The sequence below is a fragment of the Mastigoproctus giganteus genome, chromosome 14 (assembly GCF_048544385.1).
Source record: "Mastigoproctus giganteus isolate SK-2022 chromosome 14, ASM4854438v1, whole genome shotgun sequence".
Taxonomy (NCBI): Eukaryota; Metazoa; Arthropoda; class Arachnida; order Uropygi; family Thelyphonidae; genus Mastigoproctus; species Mastigoproctus giganteus.
The window spans coordinates 48,086,538-48,108,410 of NC_143588.1; the positions used below are offsets into that span (position 1 = coordinate 48,086,538).

The window sequence follows — 21,873 nt, forward strand, 5'->3', positions numbered from 1 at the left end:
TTATATCTTTTGCCAAGGATTATCTTCAGCAGTTGCCATCCGAAACTTATCCACAAATTCACTTTCGCTCAAGACTGAACGCAGTCTGTCGGGTGCGTTTGTAATGATTCCATCAACATTTTGCCTGATTGTAAATAAAACATTATGCGTCACTTGAAAATAGAAATTTTAATGCGAATCATTTGATTTAACTATCTCAGATCTTAAATTTTATTGAAATAATTTCAGAACTACACTATTCAGTTAAAACATGATCACCTACGTAATTGTGGGTATGGCTCCCTCATGCCACATGGTGAGACGTGGACTCAATAAGGTCTCTGAACGTCGCAGTGATGTTGCCAGCACTAAATCCGTGTAGGAGGATCCAAACGCCAGATCTGTCGATGCACATAATCCCAAATATGTTCTGTGGGATTCATATACGGTGAACGGGGCCAAAGTAGCCTGGAAGTCGCTTTCATGTTCGGCGAATCACTCTCAAACAATACCGGCAACGTGTGGCAGGGCGCATTGCTGGAACATGCCTGTACCAACAGGGAAGAGTCACCATGAAGGAGGGTATCTGATCAGCCACAATGCAGATAAGCAGCTTTTAGCATTCAGAGTGCTCTCTAAGGAATGAGGGCTCCAAGAGATTGCTAGATACCAAAGATTGCCCACATATCAAAGCACTGCCGCCGCCTAGCTGTTTGTGTTGGTCCAAGGGCATCGGTGTGACTCCGGCCGCAATTTTTCACTGTAGCCACTGTCCACACGGCATATCAGGAATCGTGATTCATCGGAAAAGGCAACTTATTTTTCCGATTGTCAAAGGCCCAATGATGCTTCAAATTCAAGCCTTATGTGTCGATGGGTGGCCATAAGCATAAATACCTTGAACGGGAGCCATCCTATGGTTCATAGGGGCGGTTCGTTTGAATGTGGTCTTGGCATCATCACTGGACATTCTTTCGTTAAAGTCCATGGTCAGTCGTTCCACCGTCGATCGGCTCGCACAAGGCGGAACAGACTATGTTCTCCACGACCATCGATGAGGAGCGGCGCTAGCCAATGTACCGACAGCTATTGCTCTATCCACCATCCGTCCACTCTTAGAACTCCTTAACTGCAGCACTCCGCGAACAGCCCATGTAATTAACAGTTTCCATAATACTGCCACTCTTAAACCGGTACCCGACAATCATCCCTTTTTCGAATTCTGATAGATCATGCCCCTTGCCCATATCGATCAAGTACTTATGTGATTTAATCAAAAAATTAAAATTATGATCTGGAAGCGTACTCATTTTGGTTTGTGCATAGTTTAGCAAAATCTTCTCATAAGAAAAACGCGACAGTGCTTAAATAGCCGTAATGCCCAGAGGAATAAAATTATTTAAGTAAAAAAACTAATGTACATAGCATGTAAAGGAACTCTTTAAAATCTTAAACTCGCTCTTAAGAAAGTTTCGAAATTTTTAATATTCTTCATAAAAACAGAAAAGCTGAAGACAGAAACCTTACCTTAACACCATTCTCATATTCAATGCTAAGTCTAACGTCCAGTAATACACCTTATCAAAGATTCCTTCAGGAGAATCTCTTCGGTTTACAGCTTCTTGTAGTCTTATGGGTAATGGCAGCGGAATACAATTGGTTTGCCCATCTCCTACCCATATGTTGCTAGTGATATTCATCTGTGTCCATGCAGCAGTCATACGATCAAGGTTTTCCCTCTCTGATATGGCCCAACCTAAAAAAAAATTGAATTTGACCATTTAAATCGATGTTCATCCATGAACATCGATATGAGGGATGTTTGATAAGTTTCAGCCTCTCATAGAAGGGAGATGTATTTTTGTGTGCATTTTTTTTTTCAGTAATTTGGAATTGAACATCCAGTCCTTATATCTTTATAAAAAGGGGTTATCGATCAAAGGTATTCATGAAAACATGGCAAACACAGTACAGAACCTGCTCCATCAGTAGATGCTGCACTCATCCCAACCTAAAGGATACAAAATGTTTTGTAAGATGAATTAGATGTGCCAAAGGACTGGCGAGTCTCTTCTGACCACGATCAGAAACTTCCAAATTTCAAAGCAACTGTTTGTTCTTCACTAAGAAGATCCTGAAAACTTTCTGGACAGATATGTCATCACGGATGATACCTAGATTCATCAGCACCAACCAGATCAAAACTTCAATAAAAACATGCTGATTCCCACCATCCAAATAAGGCCATATCAGTCAGGCAAGGTCACCATATTTGCCCTTTGGGACTTAAAATGGATAATAATGGTAGAATATCTTCAAGTGAGACTGACAATAAAAGGATAATGGAGTTCTAATTTACGAGATGCAGTCAGGTCTGTGGTCAGGAAAGCTGATTAATGTTTTGTTCGATATCTGTGAAATGTTGTTCCACAATCAGAACATAACTCCTATGCTAGGCTGGTAACTTTTCAAGCACATTTAGGTACAAGAAATACAAGATTCTCTCAGGTATTGTTGGAGTAGTTTGCTATTAACTGAAAGGCAGAACTACGGAGGAAGATTCTTACCCAATTTTGTTTCCAGTTTCTGAAGATTGTAAGACTTCAAAACTTCATAGAACGGTGGGATGAAAACCATATCATCTATATAAGGCATTGATAGCACGACGTAGACTTGGGTTTCACTCTGCCCTGCAGAATTTAAAAAAAAACACAAATCTGATTTACAGATGATATTTCATATTTTAAGCAAGAATTTGTTCTTTGTGTTTCATACCACAACAAGGTCATCAAGAAAAGCAGCAACAGTTATGAAATCTTTCAGTTTTTGATGTGGTGTCATGTAACACATCAGACAGGATTTTGATAATCAAAAGAAGTATTCAGTATTTGATTCCTGTTGATCAAGACCATTCACAGACGTCGACTGAAGTTTACCATAACTGCAGGCATCGCAATTTTCAGGCTTCATCACAGGACCAAATTGCTCAAACTTCTTACTGACTTACGCATTGATGTCATTTCAAACTCGATGGAAATGTTCACTAGGGTACTTCAGAAAGGTTAGGAAATCTTTAAACTGTTGCATCTTTTCTTATTAACCCTGCATATTTTATTTTTAACTGAACTCAAAAACGTACCTTGTCTCCAGAGTGTCTGGACGAGTTTCGTTGCTAAATCTCTGCCAGCGGTCTCATGAGCAGATGGTGATAAGTTTGAAATTTTCAGGTCCAACATTATAAGCACAAATTCTCTACGAAACAAGGGACTACCTGCAACCAACATAGAAAACAACAAATTCCATAGTACTATCGAAGATGGCTTCTTACCACGAGTGACCATTCTACAAAATCTAACTGAATATTTCTTTAATTATTTAAGTCGAATTAATTACAGTCGCTCGCAATTTCTTTATAAATGTACATAAATTTTAAACAGAACAAGCTGAACTACTTACTTGGACTCGTTAATGCTTCGATGTACTGAAAGTAAGATATGAAATCTTGCTGGGTCTGGCAATCCCGAAAGCAGCCGCATGGAAATCCTCGGTAAATGCGCTGGACTGTCCCTGCTGGTGAAAATGATACATCACATTCGATGGAATTAGCTCCACGATTCAAGAAATCAGTCACTTCCTGTAATGAATTCGCCATATGACCAATATTCCAAAAAGGTCGATGGACACTCCGTACTCTGGACACCTAAATGGAGAACAGAATTTTTGTGACACTCATGAGACAAATTCCATAATTTGTACTTGCATTTTACACACCAATCTTACCTGAAAGGATAGTAACATTGCTAGCAACACCTTTGTATTCATCTTCGGTTTCTCGGGTGTAGCAGAGTGGCTCTAAATCTGTCTCAGTCGCCAAAGTGCGCCGAATATTGCTTGCGTGGCTTGTACGTCTCTTATATGTATTATACGCCCCTTGTACGCAATACATGAGATGACACGTGTTTTATTATTGTGTAAGATTCGCCAGGATATTGAATGTAAAGGTAAATTGTATAGGTCCGATGGATTGCACAGTTTATTGAATAAACAGTGGTGGAAACGAAGTATTAAGAAAGCAGATGGAATTGGAAAAGGTCCAGGATTTTGTTTAGGGTATGTTCAGTGAGAAACAGTTTCTTGCAACTACCTGAAGGACCTGGGCAGTGAGCCCCACCCATAAAAACTAGACTCATTGTACAAACAGTGATGATGCTCCACGGGGTGGTATTTTTAGTCGAGTGATTTACAGAAAGATTCATGCTTACTAGCCATAAATCACTCAGAATCTTGACATACGTTTGTTTATGTAATCTAAACAAACTTAGTGCAATTTAGCATTAGTAGAGGCATATGATGCAAGAATGTAAGCTTATGCAGTATCAGCCAAAAAAAAAAAAAAAAAACGCTCCCATTTCACACCTCTGTTCATTCCAAATACCTGTCCAGCTCAGCCTTAAATTTATTTAGGCTATCGACTTCCACTACTAGGGATGGAAGTCTGTTCCACCAACCAACCACCCGCTGGCTAAAGGCAAACTTCCGCATATCTAACCTACATCTCTCTTTCTTCAATTTGAATTTATGCCCTCTCAGGTGATTATTCTAAGCAAGAGGAAGTATCCCATCAGCATTGAGCATGCTCAAACCATTCAAGGCTTTATACACCTCCGTCAGATCGCCTCGCAGGTGCCTAGTCGCCAGACACTGTAATTTGCAAAACTTAAGCCTTTCTTCGTAAGAGTAACCCTTTGTTCCATTCACTGATCTTGTTGCCCTTCTCTGTACCCTTTCCAACAGCTCTACATCCTTCTTAAAATGAGGCCTCCAGACCTGTATACAGTACTCAAGGTGTGGCCTGACCATTGCCTTATACAATGGGATAATCACCTCCTTATCCCTGCTAGAAAAAAATTCCTGTATATCATTGACAAGATACAATGAGCTACTCTTGCAGACCGTCTGCACTGCTCAGAAAATTTCATATCTGGCTGCGCAGTTACCCACAGGTCCTTTTCATTCTCTGCCACTGTCAGTGTAGTACCACAGAGTTGATACGTTGCTCTGGGGTTGCTGTTTCCCATATGTAGTACTTTAGATTTGTCAATATTAAACTTCATTTGCCACCTCTCAGCCCATCTGCTCAACCTTTCCAGATCCTGTTGCAGCAGCATAGCGTCAGTAGTGTCCTTAACAACCCTGCCAACCTTTGTATCGTCTGCAAACTTGGACATTAAGTTTGATATACCATCGTCAATATTATTTATAAATACAGAAAACAATAATGGACCCAACAGTGAACCCTGAGGGACTCCACTAATAACATTAGTCCACGAAGAGCAGCGTCCATTGATTACCACTCTCTATGTTCTCCCCTTCAACCATCCCTTTATCCATAGCAGCAATTTTCCTCCAATGCCACACTGCTCCAATTTGTGCAGCAGTCTTTCATGTGCAACAGTATCAAAAGCCTTTCTAAGATCCAAATATATGATATCAAAGTTATTCCCTGCATCTAGTTCCTTTTTTACCACATCATAGTATCCAATCAAATTGATCAGGCAAGACTTTCTCTTAACAAAACCATGCTGTGTCCGAGCTATAACTGAAGTCTTGTCTAGATGATCCTGCAATGCTTCTTTAACCAGTGCCTCCATTAATTTTCCTGGAACAGAAGTTACACTAACAGGTCTGTAATTACTTGTGTTGCCCTTTGATCCTCCTTTGTGAATTGGGGTCACATTTGCATATCTCCAGTCAATGGGTACCTCCCCTGAGTCCAAGGAAGCTCTCATAATTATGGCTAAGGGTTTGCTTACCTCCTTTGCTACCTTCTTTAATATAACTGTTTAGATCCCATCCACCCCGGGTGCCTTTTTTATGTTTATCTTCAACAATTTCTCCTCCACTTTACTCTCGGTTATTACAAAATCATCTAGCTCACTGCCAGAGTTGAATACACCTCTGGCATTCCCCTCGCTGAATAACTCCTCATGTGTGAATGTCGATGCAAAATATTCATTTAGTTTGTTAGCCACCTGAGCAGGATCATCAACAGTTGGACCATCAATATCCAATGGACCAATCTGATTCATCCCCTTCCTTCTAGAGTTTACATAAGTAAAGAACTCTATTCTGTTTTTCTTTGCATCCTTTGCCAAAGATTTCTCGTAATCTGCCTTTGCCTGCCTAACCTCCTTTGTGACTTGATTACAGACCAGCTTATATCTATCATAGGCTTCCATGTCACCCATTAATTTATATGTATCCCATGCATTTTTTCTTCTCTGCCACGAGTCTAATTAGTTCATCTGACATCCATTTAGGCCTAAACTTTGAACAATATTTCTTAGTTGGTATATAAAGCCTAGTAGCTTCCAAGATAAATTCTTTGAATGCTTCCCATTTTGAATTTGCTTTTTGGATACATCATCAGTTGGTCCCACTGTATAGAATTTAAATACTGTCCCAGACCACCGTAGTCACTTTTACGAAAGCAAAAACTCTTCCCTTTACCCCTGACGGTAGTTACCTCTTTGAGTAAATCCCACTTCAGCACACTGTGATCACTGCCACCTAGTGGTTCATTTATCTGCAGATTCTTAATGCATGAAGAATCACTACTGATAATCAGATCAAGAGTATTACTACCTCTAGTTGCCTCCCGAACATGTAATGTAGCAAACAGTCATCCAATAAATTCACAAAAGCCTTGCTAGTGTGTGAGTGACCAACCCACAAATTCCAGTCTATATCTGGGAAATTAAAATCCCCCATTATAAGGCTCTGTGATTTACTGGCCCACTATTTCCCTGTACAGTTTCTTATTATATTCATCAGAGTCATTAGGCCTATCACACACTCCTACTCTCAATTTTGATTTCACAATGCTTATGTCACATCAAACTGACTCGACACCGCACTGTCCAGCAATGTCGACTGGCTTCACTTCCTTGGATTTTATGTGTTTCTTAACTAGTAGCATAACCCCTCCTCCCTTCCTGTCCTGCCTGTACACATTGCACTCCTCAAATTCCAGTTCTGCATTCCTTATATCTGTGTGACACCACGACTCTGATGTCCCAAAAATATCTGCCTTTGATGTTTTGAGCAATACCTCAAATATCATCAAATTTATTTTCCAAACTCCTAGCATTGGTGTACACGCACGTATACATGCATCTGTTCCTATTCTTATCTACCCTAACACAACTCATGTGCTTACTTGTACCGCAATGACTCCCAGCAGTCTCTGAAATATCCTGCATCTTGTTTTCCAGGCTGCTGCTCATTCCAATAGAAGCAATGCAAGAATAACTTTCACCTCTACCAGTGGCTACTGTTAATCTATTAGTCCTTGTATCCCCCCAATCTAGCAGTTTTCCGACCCACCTAACACTGCCTCGATAGCACCAGCAAATATTCTTGCACCCTTTCTATTTAAGTGTATCCCATCCCCAAAGAAGCAGTCTCTCCTGTTAACAAGTACAGACCAGGCTGAAAAAAATTCTACTCCTTAAGCCTTGCACAATCTCTCCAGGGCCGAATTGATCGACAAAGTATCTAGTGGCGCCAGCAGTATCCAAACCTGTTGAGTTAGAATATTCATTCATCCAGTCAGGACTGTCCTACTCGTGTTCAGTTCGGAACTTGAGACACCTGATCCAGCGCTGTTCTCTCAGCGATCTTTATTCGACTAAGAGCAAAGGTCTCCTGCGCGTATATAGTTAGTGCCTTGTACATGGTTTCGCCCATTAGTAGCGAGGTGTCTTGGTTTCGTGGGTTTCTTTGGATTGACGTAAGGAATTTGAGCCTACTGGTGTCGTAGGCGGGGCACTCGTACTTGAGATGCCACCAGGACTGCTCTTCGCCACAATCGCATCGGGGATCTCTCTTTCAATTCCCATGGTTGTCAGTTTTTGGCGGAAGGGGTGTCTGGTAATGATGAATGTCACATGCAGTCCAGGAGAGGAGATCTTGGGTGAGTTACACTGATGATTGGTAGGAATCGCCTTGTGTTCTCCTTTCGGCGTGGTTTATCATTTCTATTGCCATATCGCTTGTAGGTGTTGCGTGATTCGCTTCTTCGCAATCTTGGGATCAAGCTGGAGATTTCAAATTTCAGTTGGTATTATTTTTCTGAGGTGGTAGAGTAGGTCCCGTCTGGTCACTTCGAGATATAGTGGTTGACATCCTGTTAGCACTTATTGATCCTTTGTGCTGCAGCCTGTTTTGAAACCGAAATATTTATCAAAGAAGAGTCGCTGCTCTTCGCAGCTGGAGGTTAGACAGAAAAAGAGGAGACGCTTCAGTGGTTTGGTCATCACGGACAGCAGGGCGATATGAGGATGGGTTCTGCGGCTGCCTGTCTGTGTTTTTTTTTTTAAATTAATCTTGAGTAGCAGTTTTCCATGAAGCTGGGGTGTGACTAATAGTATGGTTAATCCTGAGCAAATTTTTTGAGCACCTCCACTTCCAGTAGATCTGCACCTAGTGTCTTTCCTTCTTTCATTTTCTATAGTGCTAGGTCCATTTCAAGAGCAGTCAAGGGGGCTCAGTATTATATTGTAGATTTTGATTTACATTTTGCTGATGCGTCAAGGGTGTCTCTACAACCGAGTAGATGGTATCATGAATGTTGTTAATGGTGTCTTCCCAAGTATATAGGAATTCCCGTCTGTCTTCAGCGTCGTGTCAAGCACCTCGTCACGGGGGCGGTTTGTTCTAATCTTTAATACTATACCCGAGTGATCCTCGATCCCAATAGAAGCCACCAGAATTTGCCACGATTTCTTTTTATTTGTACCTATTTCTTTTGTATATGCGTTCCTGATTGTGCTGTAAGCTTCCCTGGTTGCTGTGATCTCTTGGGGGCGGGTCAGTCTTACACGTTCCCTTTGGAACTTCTTCCTAACGTGGTGAACAGAGTTTCAAGACTCTACCATATCATCAGTGCTGTTCTCTGTGTGAAGGCTTGCCACATACACACCTTACATAATCCCATTTATGCATGAATAAATCCTTTGTGTCACCATTACAATGCATCTCTTTCCATTCAAAGTATCGAAATTTCCTCTCAAAATGTGTGATAACAGTAAGTGTACGTAGCTGTACATCTACAGGGTGCTTCAGTTAAACGTTTCAGAACTTCTAAGAGGGGTAGGGTACATCCTGACAACTCGAAATCATATAGCAATGTGGGGTCGGAAATGCTTTCCTGAAGCGGTGTTGTACACAGAAGCACCATAAAGAAAACAGACCGTAAGTGAGAAATCGTTTTAATAATACATGAAAAGAAGCAAAAGGTACATGGATTAAAGTAAGTGTTCGAAGTTTCTTCCACGGGCTACAATGCACGCCTCACATCTCCGACGCATGGACATCCGAACATTCTGGAATACTCCAGGCGAATTTCGAATTTCTTCGGCAGCTACTGCGATTCTTGCAACCAGCTCCTCAGCATTGTCAACAGGGGTGTCATAAACTAGCGATTTCATATGACCCCAGAAAGCGTACGCTGTAATTCCAATGCCAAAAATTACAAAGCCTAACCTTGTGGAGCACTATAGGCCAATATCTACTGCATCTACCCTGTTAAAAGTACTGGAGAAAGCTCTGTTGCCAAAGTTGTCGAATCAGATACTAGCTGGGCAGCCTCAACAAATTCATTATTCAATGACTGCAAGATCAACAATAACTAACCTCCTCACAGTTCAGGCCACGATACTAAATGCTTTCCAAGCCAGAAAGGAAATTGCAATAATTTATGCCGATATAAAAGCAGCATTCGATAGTCTGGATGTACATGCCTTACTTCATCTGCTCCAACACGCCTTCCAAATAAAAGGAAATTTGCTGAAGTTCCTACAGGCCCTACTTACTTGTCGGTCCATTTATTACCGCACAGATAATCAGATCCTCCAACGCCAACTCCATGCAGGAGTTCCACAGGGTGGAGTTTTATCAGGACTCCTCTTTACCGCCATGATGATCCCGTTCTGCAACGGTAGGGATGATGTATGCACTTATGCAGATGATATTAAGATCCTAACACCTATCCAACCGTCCATGAACAATAGGGCATTATGTGAGCAGATTAATTATAAGCTTCTGAACTTATTCGTGTACTTGGACAAATTTGGCTTGGTCCTAAACCCGCAGAAGACTGTAATCATGGTGTACTCGCTCAAAAAATCGCCTACGCTCGTACACCCGAAACTTCATGGCAAACCTATTCCCAGTTGTTGAGACGCATAGAGATCTCGGAGTAACATTTGATACGAAACTCACGTTCAACTCTCATATTGACCTGACTGTAAAGAAAATGAACTACTTACGTTGGGCAACAAAACAGCACCTCTTGCACGTGAAACAGACTGCAACAACCGCACGATATTTAAGAACCACAGTGTATTCAGCCATTTTGTATGGCGCTGAATTGTGGGCGTCAGCCACCCCTATCCACATTAGGAGAATATATGCAAGTGAATTCTGGCTGCTGAAGTGGGCAAACCATAAGCACCACCTCCCACAACAGTTAAGGACCACGAAGCTCTCTGAACAGCTTAAACTGCAGCGTTTACCAGACATCATTGCCTGGAAACGATTAATAACCGCAATCAAAATGATGACTGGCACGATATCATCACCATGCTTCTGGCAGCTTTGTGAGTGGCACATCCCGCCATCTGCATTAAGAGGTACAAAATCCTTGAGAATGAAGACCAACAGACTGAAGATGGCCGACAGGTTTATACCCGCCAGTGCGTTAGAATCAATTCAGTGCCTAACACATATCGGAATTGACCTACTAAAGCTCATAGAAGACCCGAATTATAGGAAACAAACCGCAGTGTGGCTCGCTGAGGCTACTGTTGCCTAGTAGTTGTGTGAATTTCTGTCAAGAACTGTGTACGCAATTGAATAATGTATACCTCGCACAAGTTGATCAGTGGATGTGATGTTAAGATGAACTTTTGTATTACAATTGCCAGGACTCTAGACAGAAATGTAGTGAAGGGTAATGCAATTTATATGTCATCTTTTCATGTATATTTATTGTATATTTGTTGCCCTTTCTTGTATATTTTAGACATTCTTTTATTCACATTTTATGGTAATCCCCTGGCATTGTCTGCCGTGAAGGGAATTTGTCGCTTACCAATGTACTCATATATTTTAAATTTGGTAGGACAAATAAAGATTTATTTATTTAAATAAAAATCAAGACATGATAGGTCGGGTGACCGAGCAGGCCAATGCACGGGACCACCACGTCCGATCCACTGTTGACCAAATGTGACATCCAGGTAGTTACGAACATCTCCGCTATAATGGGCAGGGGCTCCATCGTGTTGGAACCACATTGTCTGTTGCGTCGATGCAGAAATCTGTTCATCTCTCAAAAGTTGTGGCAATACTTGCTGCAGAAAGATCAAGTAGATAGGTCCGGTTAGACGACACGGTAACAGGTAAGGTCCGATGAGGTGATCTCCCATAATACCGGCCCATACATTGACCGAAAATCGAATCTGTGCTGCACGACGTCGTATTGCATGCGGGTTCTCGACCGCCCAGATATGGTCGTTATGCGTGTTGAAAATTCCTTCCCTTGTGAAGGATGCCTCATCGGAAAACAACACTTCAGCAGGAAAAAGGGGATTTGTAGCACATTTTCCAAGGTACCACTGTGCGAAAGCAATACGAGGTGCATAATCCTCCGGTTGCTGTGTCTGGACACGCTGCACGTGAAACGGATGCATGTCTTGTTCTCGGAAAATCCTCCAGACGCTGCAATGGGAAACCCCGACTGCGTTTGCTAGACTTCGTGTACTCGTTCTTGGATTCCCCTGTACATGCTGCAGCACATTCTGTTCGACGGCTGGAGTCCGTGCTGTTCTTCCCCTGTCCCTGTCAGCTTTTCAAATGAACCTCTCTCAGCTAACCTCTGGTGCAGTCTTGCAAAGAAATTATGACTGGGAATACGCCTCGTCGGATATCGTTCCGCGTACAAACGCTGTGCGGCTGGCCCACTACAATTTGCAGCCCCGTACGCCAAATGCATATCGGCTAACTCTGCGTTCGTGTAATCATCCATCCTACTAACTTGGCGTTCTTGTGCGAAATTAAGATTCCCTGCACTAAAGCTCGGAATTTTCGATTCTGCCCATTGGTATATGATTTCGAGTTGTCAGGATGTACCCTACCCCTCTTAGAAATTCTGAAACGTTTAACTGAAACACCCTGTATAAGAAGTACCAGTACAATTCTGTTGCTGCTAGAATTTCAATATAATTTTACCCAAAGTTGTAAAGGAATTAAGAGAATTATTTCTGAAAACAAAAGATCACAACCATTCGTATTTTCCATAAATATTCAGAAAACAATGTATACACAATAAGGAATACCGTAGCGACCTCCATAACTTCTTCTTTTTATTTTTCTCGAGCAACTGTAGGGTCATCAAGAAAAAAAGTCGCAATCAGTTTTGGATTGTCTAAATGTTTTTCATGTATTACACAGGCATTAGTGAGTTTGAGAGTTCAATATTCAAAAGCTAGTAGATATGTGAGCCTTAGTGCATAAAGACCATTCGCAGACATTCCCTCTGCGAATGGTCTTTATGCATGCCCTCCTCTGGTATCGGGTCTGAATTTCAGACACTGAAATGTAATCCTAATTCCTGACTTTTTCTCAACACTGCCCTGTACTTAAGTAAATGCCCAGATCTCCTCTACTCTTAATGTCATTAGTAACAATAATAATACCTTTGCTCAATAGCCGGTGTTTAACTTCATTAACTTTTGCTGCAGGCAAACTTACCTTGGTCCCTACTCTACCTGTCCCTTTTTTAAACCTTTTTAAACACTTGTTAGGTTTTCGGTAATAAATATGGAATATCCGAATAGATAAATGTTTAAGAATATAATTCGATTGTGCTCGTACTTAATAGATTTTTGATTATCAAAATAAAAAGCCGTTTAACTCCCGAGCTACCAACTGTTGAGTATACTTCTGTCTTATACCGTATTTAAATATATGTGAAGAACTTTAATTAAGTCTGTGAAGTTTTGTTTAAATATTTTTTTTCGTTTTTTCTTTTCAAGTATATATAAAAAAAACTGCAAATTCCTAGCACTTCTATGTGCAACAGATATATGTCAGTGATTTATTTTTTAGATTTTATTAAAATTATAAAAATATGACTTACTTTTGTTTAGAAAATTTACAACCTGAAGACGATCACTGCTTTTCAGTATTAAGATGAATAAATAAATATAATGATAAAACTAAAATTGAAATATTCGAAAATCTTATTAAGTACAATACACAATAACAAAAACTGAACAAAACTTAACATTTAATGAGATGATTGAGACCGGATATTTTTAAATAATTGTTCAAAATTTGGTTGCAAAAATCTCAATACATAATGAAAATTATGTCCTGATGGTATTTCTCCACCCACTTGTTCTCAAAACCTGCCCTCCTGAACTTACTCCTTTTCTATGCCACCTTTATTCACTTTCTTATTCCCAAGGTGTTTTTCCCTTCTTTCTTGGAAATTTTCTCATATCCAGCCAGTCCCTAAAAAGGGTGACAAATCCCTCCCATCAAATTACTTCTACTCTTTCTAAAGTAATGGAGAAATCACTTAACCAACTGTGTAGAAACCTTCAGTCTGATCAACGATCGCCAGTATGGATTCCGTCAGTGTCGATCCACTGGTGAAATTCTGGCTTATGTTACCCATTTATGGACTAATTCAATGGAAAGGTTCGGTGAAACACAAGTAGTTGCTCTTGACATCTCAAAGGCTTTCGATCGTGTTTGGCCTAAAGGTCTTCTAAACAAGCTTCCATCTTATGGTTTTCCAACTGTTTTTAGTAATTGGTTATCCAGTTTTCTCTCTGATCGCTCACTGAGGGTGATGGTAGATGGCTCTCTGTCTTCTAACTTCACTACTAATGCCGGTGTCCCCCAAGGTTCAGTTCTTTCCTTCCATTCTTTTCCTCTTGTATATTAGTGACCTTCTTCCATTAACTGGAAATCCTATGCATAGTTTTGCCGATGATAGCACATTACATTCAACTTTCCATTTTGAGAAACCTTGTCCTGCTCAATCAGCTTCAACTTCTCGAAAATCTGCTACCAATTCCTTAAATGCCGATCTTCAGGTAATTCTCCAGTGGGGCAAAGAAAGACAACTTAGTTGATTTCAATCCTTCTAAAACTCAGTCTTGTCTTATATCTCGCAAAAAGGATTCTTCTGCTCCTATGCTTATCGTCGGTGACACTCCGATTTCTGGGCAAAATGATATATCTCTTTTGGGGATTACCCGGACTTCTAATCCCTATTGGCACAAGCACATTACAAATATTGCTTCCTCTGCATCTAAAAAACTTGGTTTTCCCTTTCGCTCTCGGCGTTACTTTTCTTTCAAACAGCTGTTCACTCTGTGCAAATCTGCCCTGCCATGGAATATTGTTCCCACAACTGGGTGGTGCCCCCAAAACCTCTCTCAGGCTTCTTGATTCCATTCAGAAGAGGGCAGTTAGGTTAATTAATGATTCATCTCTAACAGAATCTGTCCACTCGCTGTCTCATAGACGTACTGTTTCTGCTGCATGTCTCTTCTACAGATACTTCCATGGGCACTGTTCTTCTAAATTGGCTTCTATAATTCCCGCTCTCTCTAAAAACAGTCCGAACACGTGCCGCCACCAGCCAACATCCATTTACTGTCCAACTTCAAACTCACAGAACCAACTTTTCATCTTCCTCGTTTATTCATTCAACTGCCGTTTTCTGGAACAACCTTTCTTCATACGTATTTCCTGAAAATTACAGTCTACAGAAGTTCAAGTCCAATGTCAACAAATATCTTCTTTCGTATTCCCAACCTCCAAGCCATCTACGGTACTATAGGTTCTAATACCGCTCGTGTTTGGTATTCTGTTTCTTTTTAAATATTTATTTGATTTTACGAGTGAAAAAAATCTGCTTGCAAACATACGTTGATCCGAACAAAGTAGCCATTTTCATTTTCCTGGAATTTTCTTTTATTAGCGGAAAATCTTCAGATGGGACAGCCTTGTAGAATTTAAATAGTTTATTTTTTCAGTCTATATACTTATTTTTGAATCATATTTTGGCTTGAAGATCAATAATTTAAAGTTGCAATCTGGGATTGTAGTTTTCAGCCATAGAAGTGAATGGGTTCTCAAACAAAAGCTTGTGTGTCTTTTATGGGATTTTATGTCATTGAACGATTTACTTTCAAAAGCGATCAAATGTGCAACTTGATAACTGGCACACGTACAGCAGATAAATTTCTTGACTGATATGTTTTCTGTATGTTTTGTTGTTTTCTTAAATCGTTTTGTAACTTTTAACACTTTTCTTTTCGTAACACTCCTTTATGTTGATCATAACATTTATGATTGGAATCAGTGTAGTTTTAAATTATATCCTTTAAAAACTCACGCAGTCTCCTGACACCAAACACACTGCTTTTTCGTGGTAATCAATGAAGAAATAGTCTTCAGTCCACCTTGGATCAAAAACACGACACTCCAAATCGAATTTCTCCTTTTGGAACATTTTTAAGAATGGTATTTTTTAATTCAATGCAATGAACAAGCTATATCAAAATACATAACTGTATTTAGCGTACATATGACTGCCCTGAACCACATGTACCTGTTTGACAAGTCGAGCTGGACACTTGCATGCTATTACACGCAATGCGATCGATGCTGTTTTAGTTCACTTTCCGCGGGTCTTATAAAAAATAATCGCTGGCCGTAGTTGGACACCACTGATTTAGATCATACTACGTTTTCTTCCCCCCACATTCTTTATATATGGTTCCTGCCACCTTAAAAACAGCACGTGGAAGGTAATTTGCATAATTTTCAATTTCCCTGGTAACCTACTCTGAATTTTCAGAGTGTTAACAGTTAAGGCGTATGAACACCATCTTTGTTGAAATTTAGTATTTCGGGTTCTTAATAGAATTCGTCCAGTTTTGGTAAACATCGGACAATTTTGTCACCTGATGATGGCAGCAGCAGAATCAGTTAATCAAAAGAAGAGTAGGTCGGTTAAAAAAAGTCTTTCCGATCAGCGAGAGAGTCCCATTAACGGTGGAAGTTACAGGTATGTCTGACAACCTATCACATACACTACGTGAAATATGAGTACATATCATTGTATTTAAAAATGTTGACGTGCATTCATCTCAGATTTCTTCTTAGATGATCAATTCATTCTCAATGCAATAACGTGAAGATATCTGACACTATAAAGTCCCAACATAAGGTTGTGCTGATCTCCATGGACCCAATTAGCACTTGTAAGTCCACCAGAAGATTCAAAACGAGCAGAAGTCTAATCCACGAAGTAGATGGCTATAAACCACGTGTCGTGGTCACATTTCCTCACACTTAAATAGTCCCAGCAGTTAACAGTAAAGGGAAATACCTCAATTAGTCTCCACGTTCAGTCCCTGGAACCACAATAACATCACAGGGCTAGAAGTAATCACGATGCAATCCGACAGGCTCATCGTGCTGGTTTTAACCATTCATTGGAGCCCCAGTTTTCCAACACAAGTCAAAAAAGTTTAAATGTAATTGCTTTCTTCACGTTCCTAAATTTTCTATGGCTTAGCGAAATTTCATATGACCTTAAAAGAGAAGAAATGAAAGTAGCTGATTATTATTTTGGCGGTTACAAATAAGCTCGTGTTGGAATTAACTAATAACCCTTTGGCAATCTAGATGGGACACTTCATCAGTTGGAAATTCTTCCCCGAGTCCTACACATTGATGAACAAGAAGATGAATGTCTGGTTCAGTATGGATATGTTTACTTCATACTTGCTGACTGGTCACGGTTCGATGAACATGAAATTATATAAATTTAGGTTGTCAACAACAGATCTGTGTCAGTGTGGAGAGGTCGAAAACTGGCAACATGCACTGTATTCATGCCCAAACTATACGGATTCTAGGGCCAGGCTTAGGGAAGCAATGCCTAATCTTTCCACTGGTCAAGAGTCAGTGTTGGTGCAGGATGCTAATAATTACCGATACTTGATAATTGAGTCATCACGAGCAGTATTGGCACTGGCCCATCTTCTCGTGGTGTGGACGAGTACCCAGAATCATCTGTCCAGGTGACTGATGCTTCTGGGTAACCAAGAGGCCAGAACAGAACACACGCAAACCTACGTCACATACATATCTGGCCCATTTGTAGTGATACTGTTCTTCACAGAGATACGAGGTGGAGTTGAACAGACGTTCTAGGAGCCGCCCTTTACAAAAACACGTCTGAAACGCCTTGTAAACGAAAATATTAGTGAAATCATTTCAGATAAGCAAACTAGGTTGTCACTGAATTCTTCAACGCATTATCTTGTCCTGATTTTACCTTAATTGGTCCCTAATTTTATCTTAATTTTATCACTCAACGAGATTGTTTCAAATGTATCGAGCCACTCATTTCATTTTTCCACGCCTTTTTCTTTGCCTTATCTGCTCTTTAGAAAGAGGCTATTATTACAAGATAATGCTTGATTTCTATATCAAAAGACTCCTTTGGCTGACTTGGTCTCACAGTTGAACATCAGTTCACTTTATATTCTAACCAGAACTGGTAAACATTACTGTATATTAACAGCACTCAGGTGTAATTTCTTAAAGGCTTCTTTCTTAAGCTATCGAATGTATTAATCATACTGGCTTCTAGAAGAAATATTAAAGGCTAAATGAACTTGGTCTTTTGCAAAAATCCTTCAGTCTTATATAATTCTGATAACCTCTTCTGTATAAGATCATGGTGGTAATTCCACAGTGTTTAATTAGTATTAGTAGTGTCAAATTAGTAGTGGGCCAGTAAATCAGTGTGTGTTATAATGGGGGATTTTAATTTTCCAGAGATTGACTGGAATTTGTGGGTTGGTCACTCACACATTAGAAAGGCTTTTGTGAATTTATTGGATGATTGTTTTCTACATCAGAATGTTCGGGAGGCAACTAGAGGGAGTAATACTCTTGATTTGATTATCAGTAGTGATTCTTCATGCATTAAGAACCTGCAGATAAAGGAACCACTAGGTGGCAGTGATCACAGTGTACTGATGTGGGATTTACTCAAAGAGATAACTACCATCAGAGGTAAAGGGAAGGGTTTTTGCTTTCGTTAAGGTGAATATGGTGGTCTGAGACAGTATTTAAATTCTATACAGTGGGAGCAACTGATGATGTTACCAACAGCAAATTGAAAATGGGAATCATTCAAAGAAATAATCTTATAAGCTACTAGGCTTTACATACCAACTAAGAAATATTGTTCAAGGTTTAGGCCTAAATGGATGTCAGATGAACTAATGAGACACATGGCAGAGAAGAAAAATGCATGGGATGCATATAAATTAATGGGTGACATGGAAGCCTATGATAGATATAAGCTGGGCTATAAACAAGTCACAAAGGAGATTAGGCAGGCGAAGACAAATTTACAAGAAATCTTTGGCAAAGGATGCAAAGAAAAACAGCAAAGAGTTCTTTACTTATGTAAACTCTAGAAGGAAAGGGATGAATCAGATTGGTCCACTTGATATCGATGGTTCAACTGCTGATGATCCTGCTCAGGTAGCTAACAAACTAAATGAATATTTTGCATCGACATTCACACATGAGGAGTTATTCAGCGAGGGGAATGCCAGAGGTGTATTAAACTCTGGTAGTAAGCTAGATAATCTTGTAATAACTGAGAGTAAAGTGGAGGAGAAATTGTTGAAGATAAACATAAGAAAGGCACCTGGGGTGGATGGAATTTATCCAGTTATATTAAAGGAGGCGGCAAAGCAACTAAGCAAACCCTTAGCCATAATTATGAGAGCTTCTTTGAACTCAGGGGAGGTACCCATAGACTGGAGATGTGCAAATGTGACCTCAATTCACGAAGGAGGATCAAAGGGCAACACAAGTAATTATAGACCTGTGAGTTTAACTTCTGTTCCTGGAAAATTAATGGAGGCACTGGTTAAAGAAGCACTGCAGGATTAGCTAGACAGGACTTCAGTTATAGCTCGGACACAGCATGGGTTTGTTAAGGGGCAATCTTGCCCGTGCTCGCTGGAACGTTTTCTTAACGTGGTGAACAGAGTTTCAAGGCTCTATTATATAATCGGTGCTGTTCTCTGTGTGAAGGCTTGCCACATACACGCCTACATAATCCCATTTATGCATGAATAAATCCTTTGTGTCACCATTACAGTGCATATCTTTCCGTTCAAACTATCGAAATTTCCTCTCAAAATGTGTGATAACAGCAAGTGTACGTAGCTGTACATTTATAAGTACTACCAGTACAATTCTGTTGCTGCTAGAAGTTCAATTTAATTTTACCCAAAGTTGTAAAGGAATTAATAGAATTATTTCTTAAAACAAAAGATCACAACCATTCGTATTTTCAATAAATATTCAGAAAACAATGTATACACAATAAGGAATACCGTAGCGACCTCCATCACTTCTTTTTTTTTTCTCAAGCAACTGTAGGGTCATCAAGAAAAAAAGTCGCAATCAGTTTTGGATTGTCTAAATGTTTTTCGTGTATTTCACAGGCATTAGTGAGTTTGAGAGTTCAGTATTCAAAAGATATTAGATGTGTGATCCCTAGTGCATAAAGACCATTCGCAGACATTCCCTCTGCGAATGGTCTTTATGCATGCCCTCCTCTGGTATCGGGTCTGAATTGCAGACACTGAAATGTAATCCTAATTCGTGACTTTTTCTCAACACTGCCCTGTACTTAAGTAAATTCCCAGATCTCCTCTACTCTTAATGTCATTAGTAACAATAATAATACCTTTGCTCAATAGCCGGTGTTTAACTTCATTAACTTTTGCTGCAGGCAAACTTACCTTGGTCCCTACTCTACCTGTCCCTTTTTTAAACCTTTTTAAACACTTGTTAGGTTTTCGGTAATAAATATGGAATATCCGAATAGATAAATGTTTAAAAATATAATTCGATTGTGCTCGTACTTAATATATTTTTGATTATCGAAATAAAAAGCCGTTTAACTCCCGAGCTACCAACTGTTGAGTGTACTTCTGTCTTATACCGTTTTTAAATATATGTGAAGAACTTTAATTTAAGTCTGTGAAGTTTTGTATAAAATATTTTTGGTATTTTTCCAAAATGAAACGATTCAGAGCAAAGAGAGACAGAAGGACGACAAATTTTAGAACAACTTTGTCTATTTTCACTTCGAATTGAAACATGATACCCATATGGAAATAATATAAATAATAATATTGGACATCTTATTAAATGCAACAAATATTGAAATATAAAATTAAAAATAAGTACAAATGACACACAAAAAATATTATTGGCACTCACTGAACCGGAGCTCAAAAAAATTATAAAGACGCCTTTTTAATAATAATATAAAATAATAGAAAGTCATAAAATTGTTTATTTGTACTTTCTTCTATTTTCAGTTTCTCTTATTTCATTATAAAATGTTCAATAAGTACATCCTAAATGGGGTTTGGCTCACTGATCTTACCGGATATGACAGAAATATTGCTAGCAACTTCCTTGTACTCACCATCAGATTCTCCTGGAGAGAAAAATGGGCCAAAGTTAACTTTACACAGCACGTGCATATTCTGTTAAGTCCGACAGATTGAGCAACGTAGTTTATTAAATAATCGGTTTGAAAACGTACTACGAGGAAAGCAGATGTTCGGAATTGAAAAATGTCCGGAATTGTAATTTCACAGTCGAATGATTTAGATCATACTTGGGGGGAAGTTTCTTCCCTCCCACATGCTTTATATACTGGTTCCTTCCACCTTAAAAACAGCACGTGGAAGGTAATATGCATAATTTTTCAATTGGTTGAGACCTGAAAATAAAATTCCAAAGATCCATCTGCTCTTGAAAAGCTGAAAAATTAAAACTGTGTGGTTGTTTGAAGTGTTATCAGTTTAATCAGTATTGATAGTTAATTTTATCTAAAATCTGTGTATACTTGATGGGCGAAATCTATTTAAGATTTAAAATTAAACTCTTAAAAGGTTATGTTTTCTCTCTAATATTAAAAGAATCACGCAGACAATATTTGCAAAAAATAATAATTTTTATTGGTTGAAAATAAAATAAAATATAAAATTACAATGAGGGATGAATTCACATATTTTTCCCAATTGTAAATTCTTCTGTTTCGTTCACACTTCTCTGTAACACCTCCATCAGTGGCAGGTCGTAGAAGGCTCCCAGCACCATTGATGTAAGTACCACCAGCACTCCTCTGAGTTTTCTTCGTATGTTTTCTACATTTGGAAAAGAACAAGATGTTAGACGATTATAATGACCCTCGCGTTGTAGGTAGTTTCAGTGGTGTTAAGGCACCAGTGAAACTCATACTTCGTTTACACCAACGTGATCGTAGACCAGATTACAGGCAATACTAAGGCACCCCTTTTACGAGTTGTACCTTTCGGAAACAGAGGCCAATTCACTCATCTAGATTTTTGCCCTTTGCTTTTTCAACTTTCCACTCCATATCTATTCAGAAATATGCACAGACAGCGGTGTTAATAATTTCTTCCACTCTCTGTTTAGCCACGTCGATCTTTTTGTGCAAGATAAACTTGTCAACCCTGCTTCAGATACGTACGCTTATAGAGCCTATTTAGAAACGCTTCTGAACTTTGACAGTGGTGCTAAAAACTCTCAAATGAGTACAGAGCTGTTTGTTAAAGACAATGTTTGCAACTTTACAACGAATGAAGTATTTTTCAATGTCGAAAACTGTCGAACTTTTGGGTCGTCTCAGACTAGATTTGTGCCACCAATCCAGATATATCG

At 39.4% G+C, this 21,873-nt stretch overlaps 1 protein-coding gene across 1 annotated transcript in view; it reads right to left on the minus strand.

The window, feature by feature from the left end:
* LOC150075120 (uncharacterized) overlaps nt 1-21,873 on the minus strand; it is a 40,478-nt gene continuing 18,605 nt past the window's right edge. Inside the window, exons 6-11 of the mRNA XM_090388373.1 lie at nt 21,179-21,335; nt 3,436-3,679; nt 3,119-3,250; nt 2,547-2,669; nt 1,507-1,735; nt 1-124 (exon numbers count right to left, since the gene is read on the minus strand). Of these exons, the coding sequence (XP_090244499.1) occupies nt 1-124; nt 1,507-1,735; nt 2,547-2,669; nt 3,119-3,250; nt 3,436-3,679; nt 21,179-21,335 (1,009 nt within the window). The remainder of the gene's footprint in view (nt 125-1,506; nt 1,736-2,546; nt 2,670-3,118; nt 3,251-3,435; nt 3,680-21,178; nt 21,336-21,873) is intronic.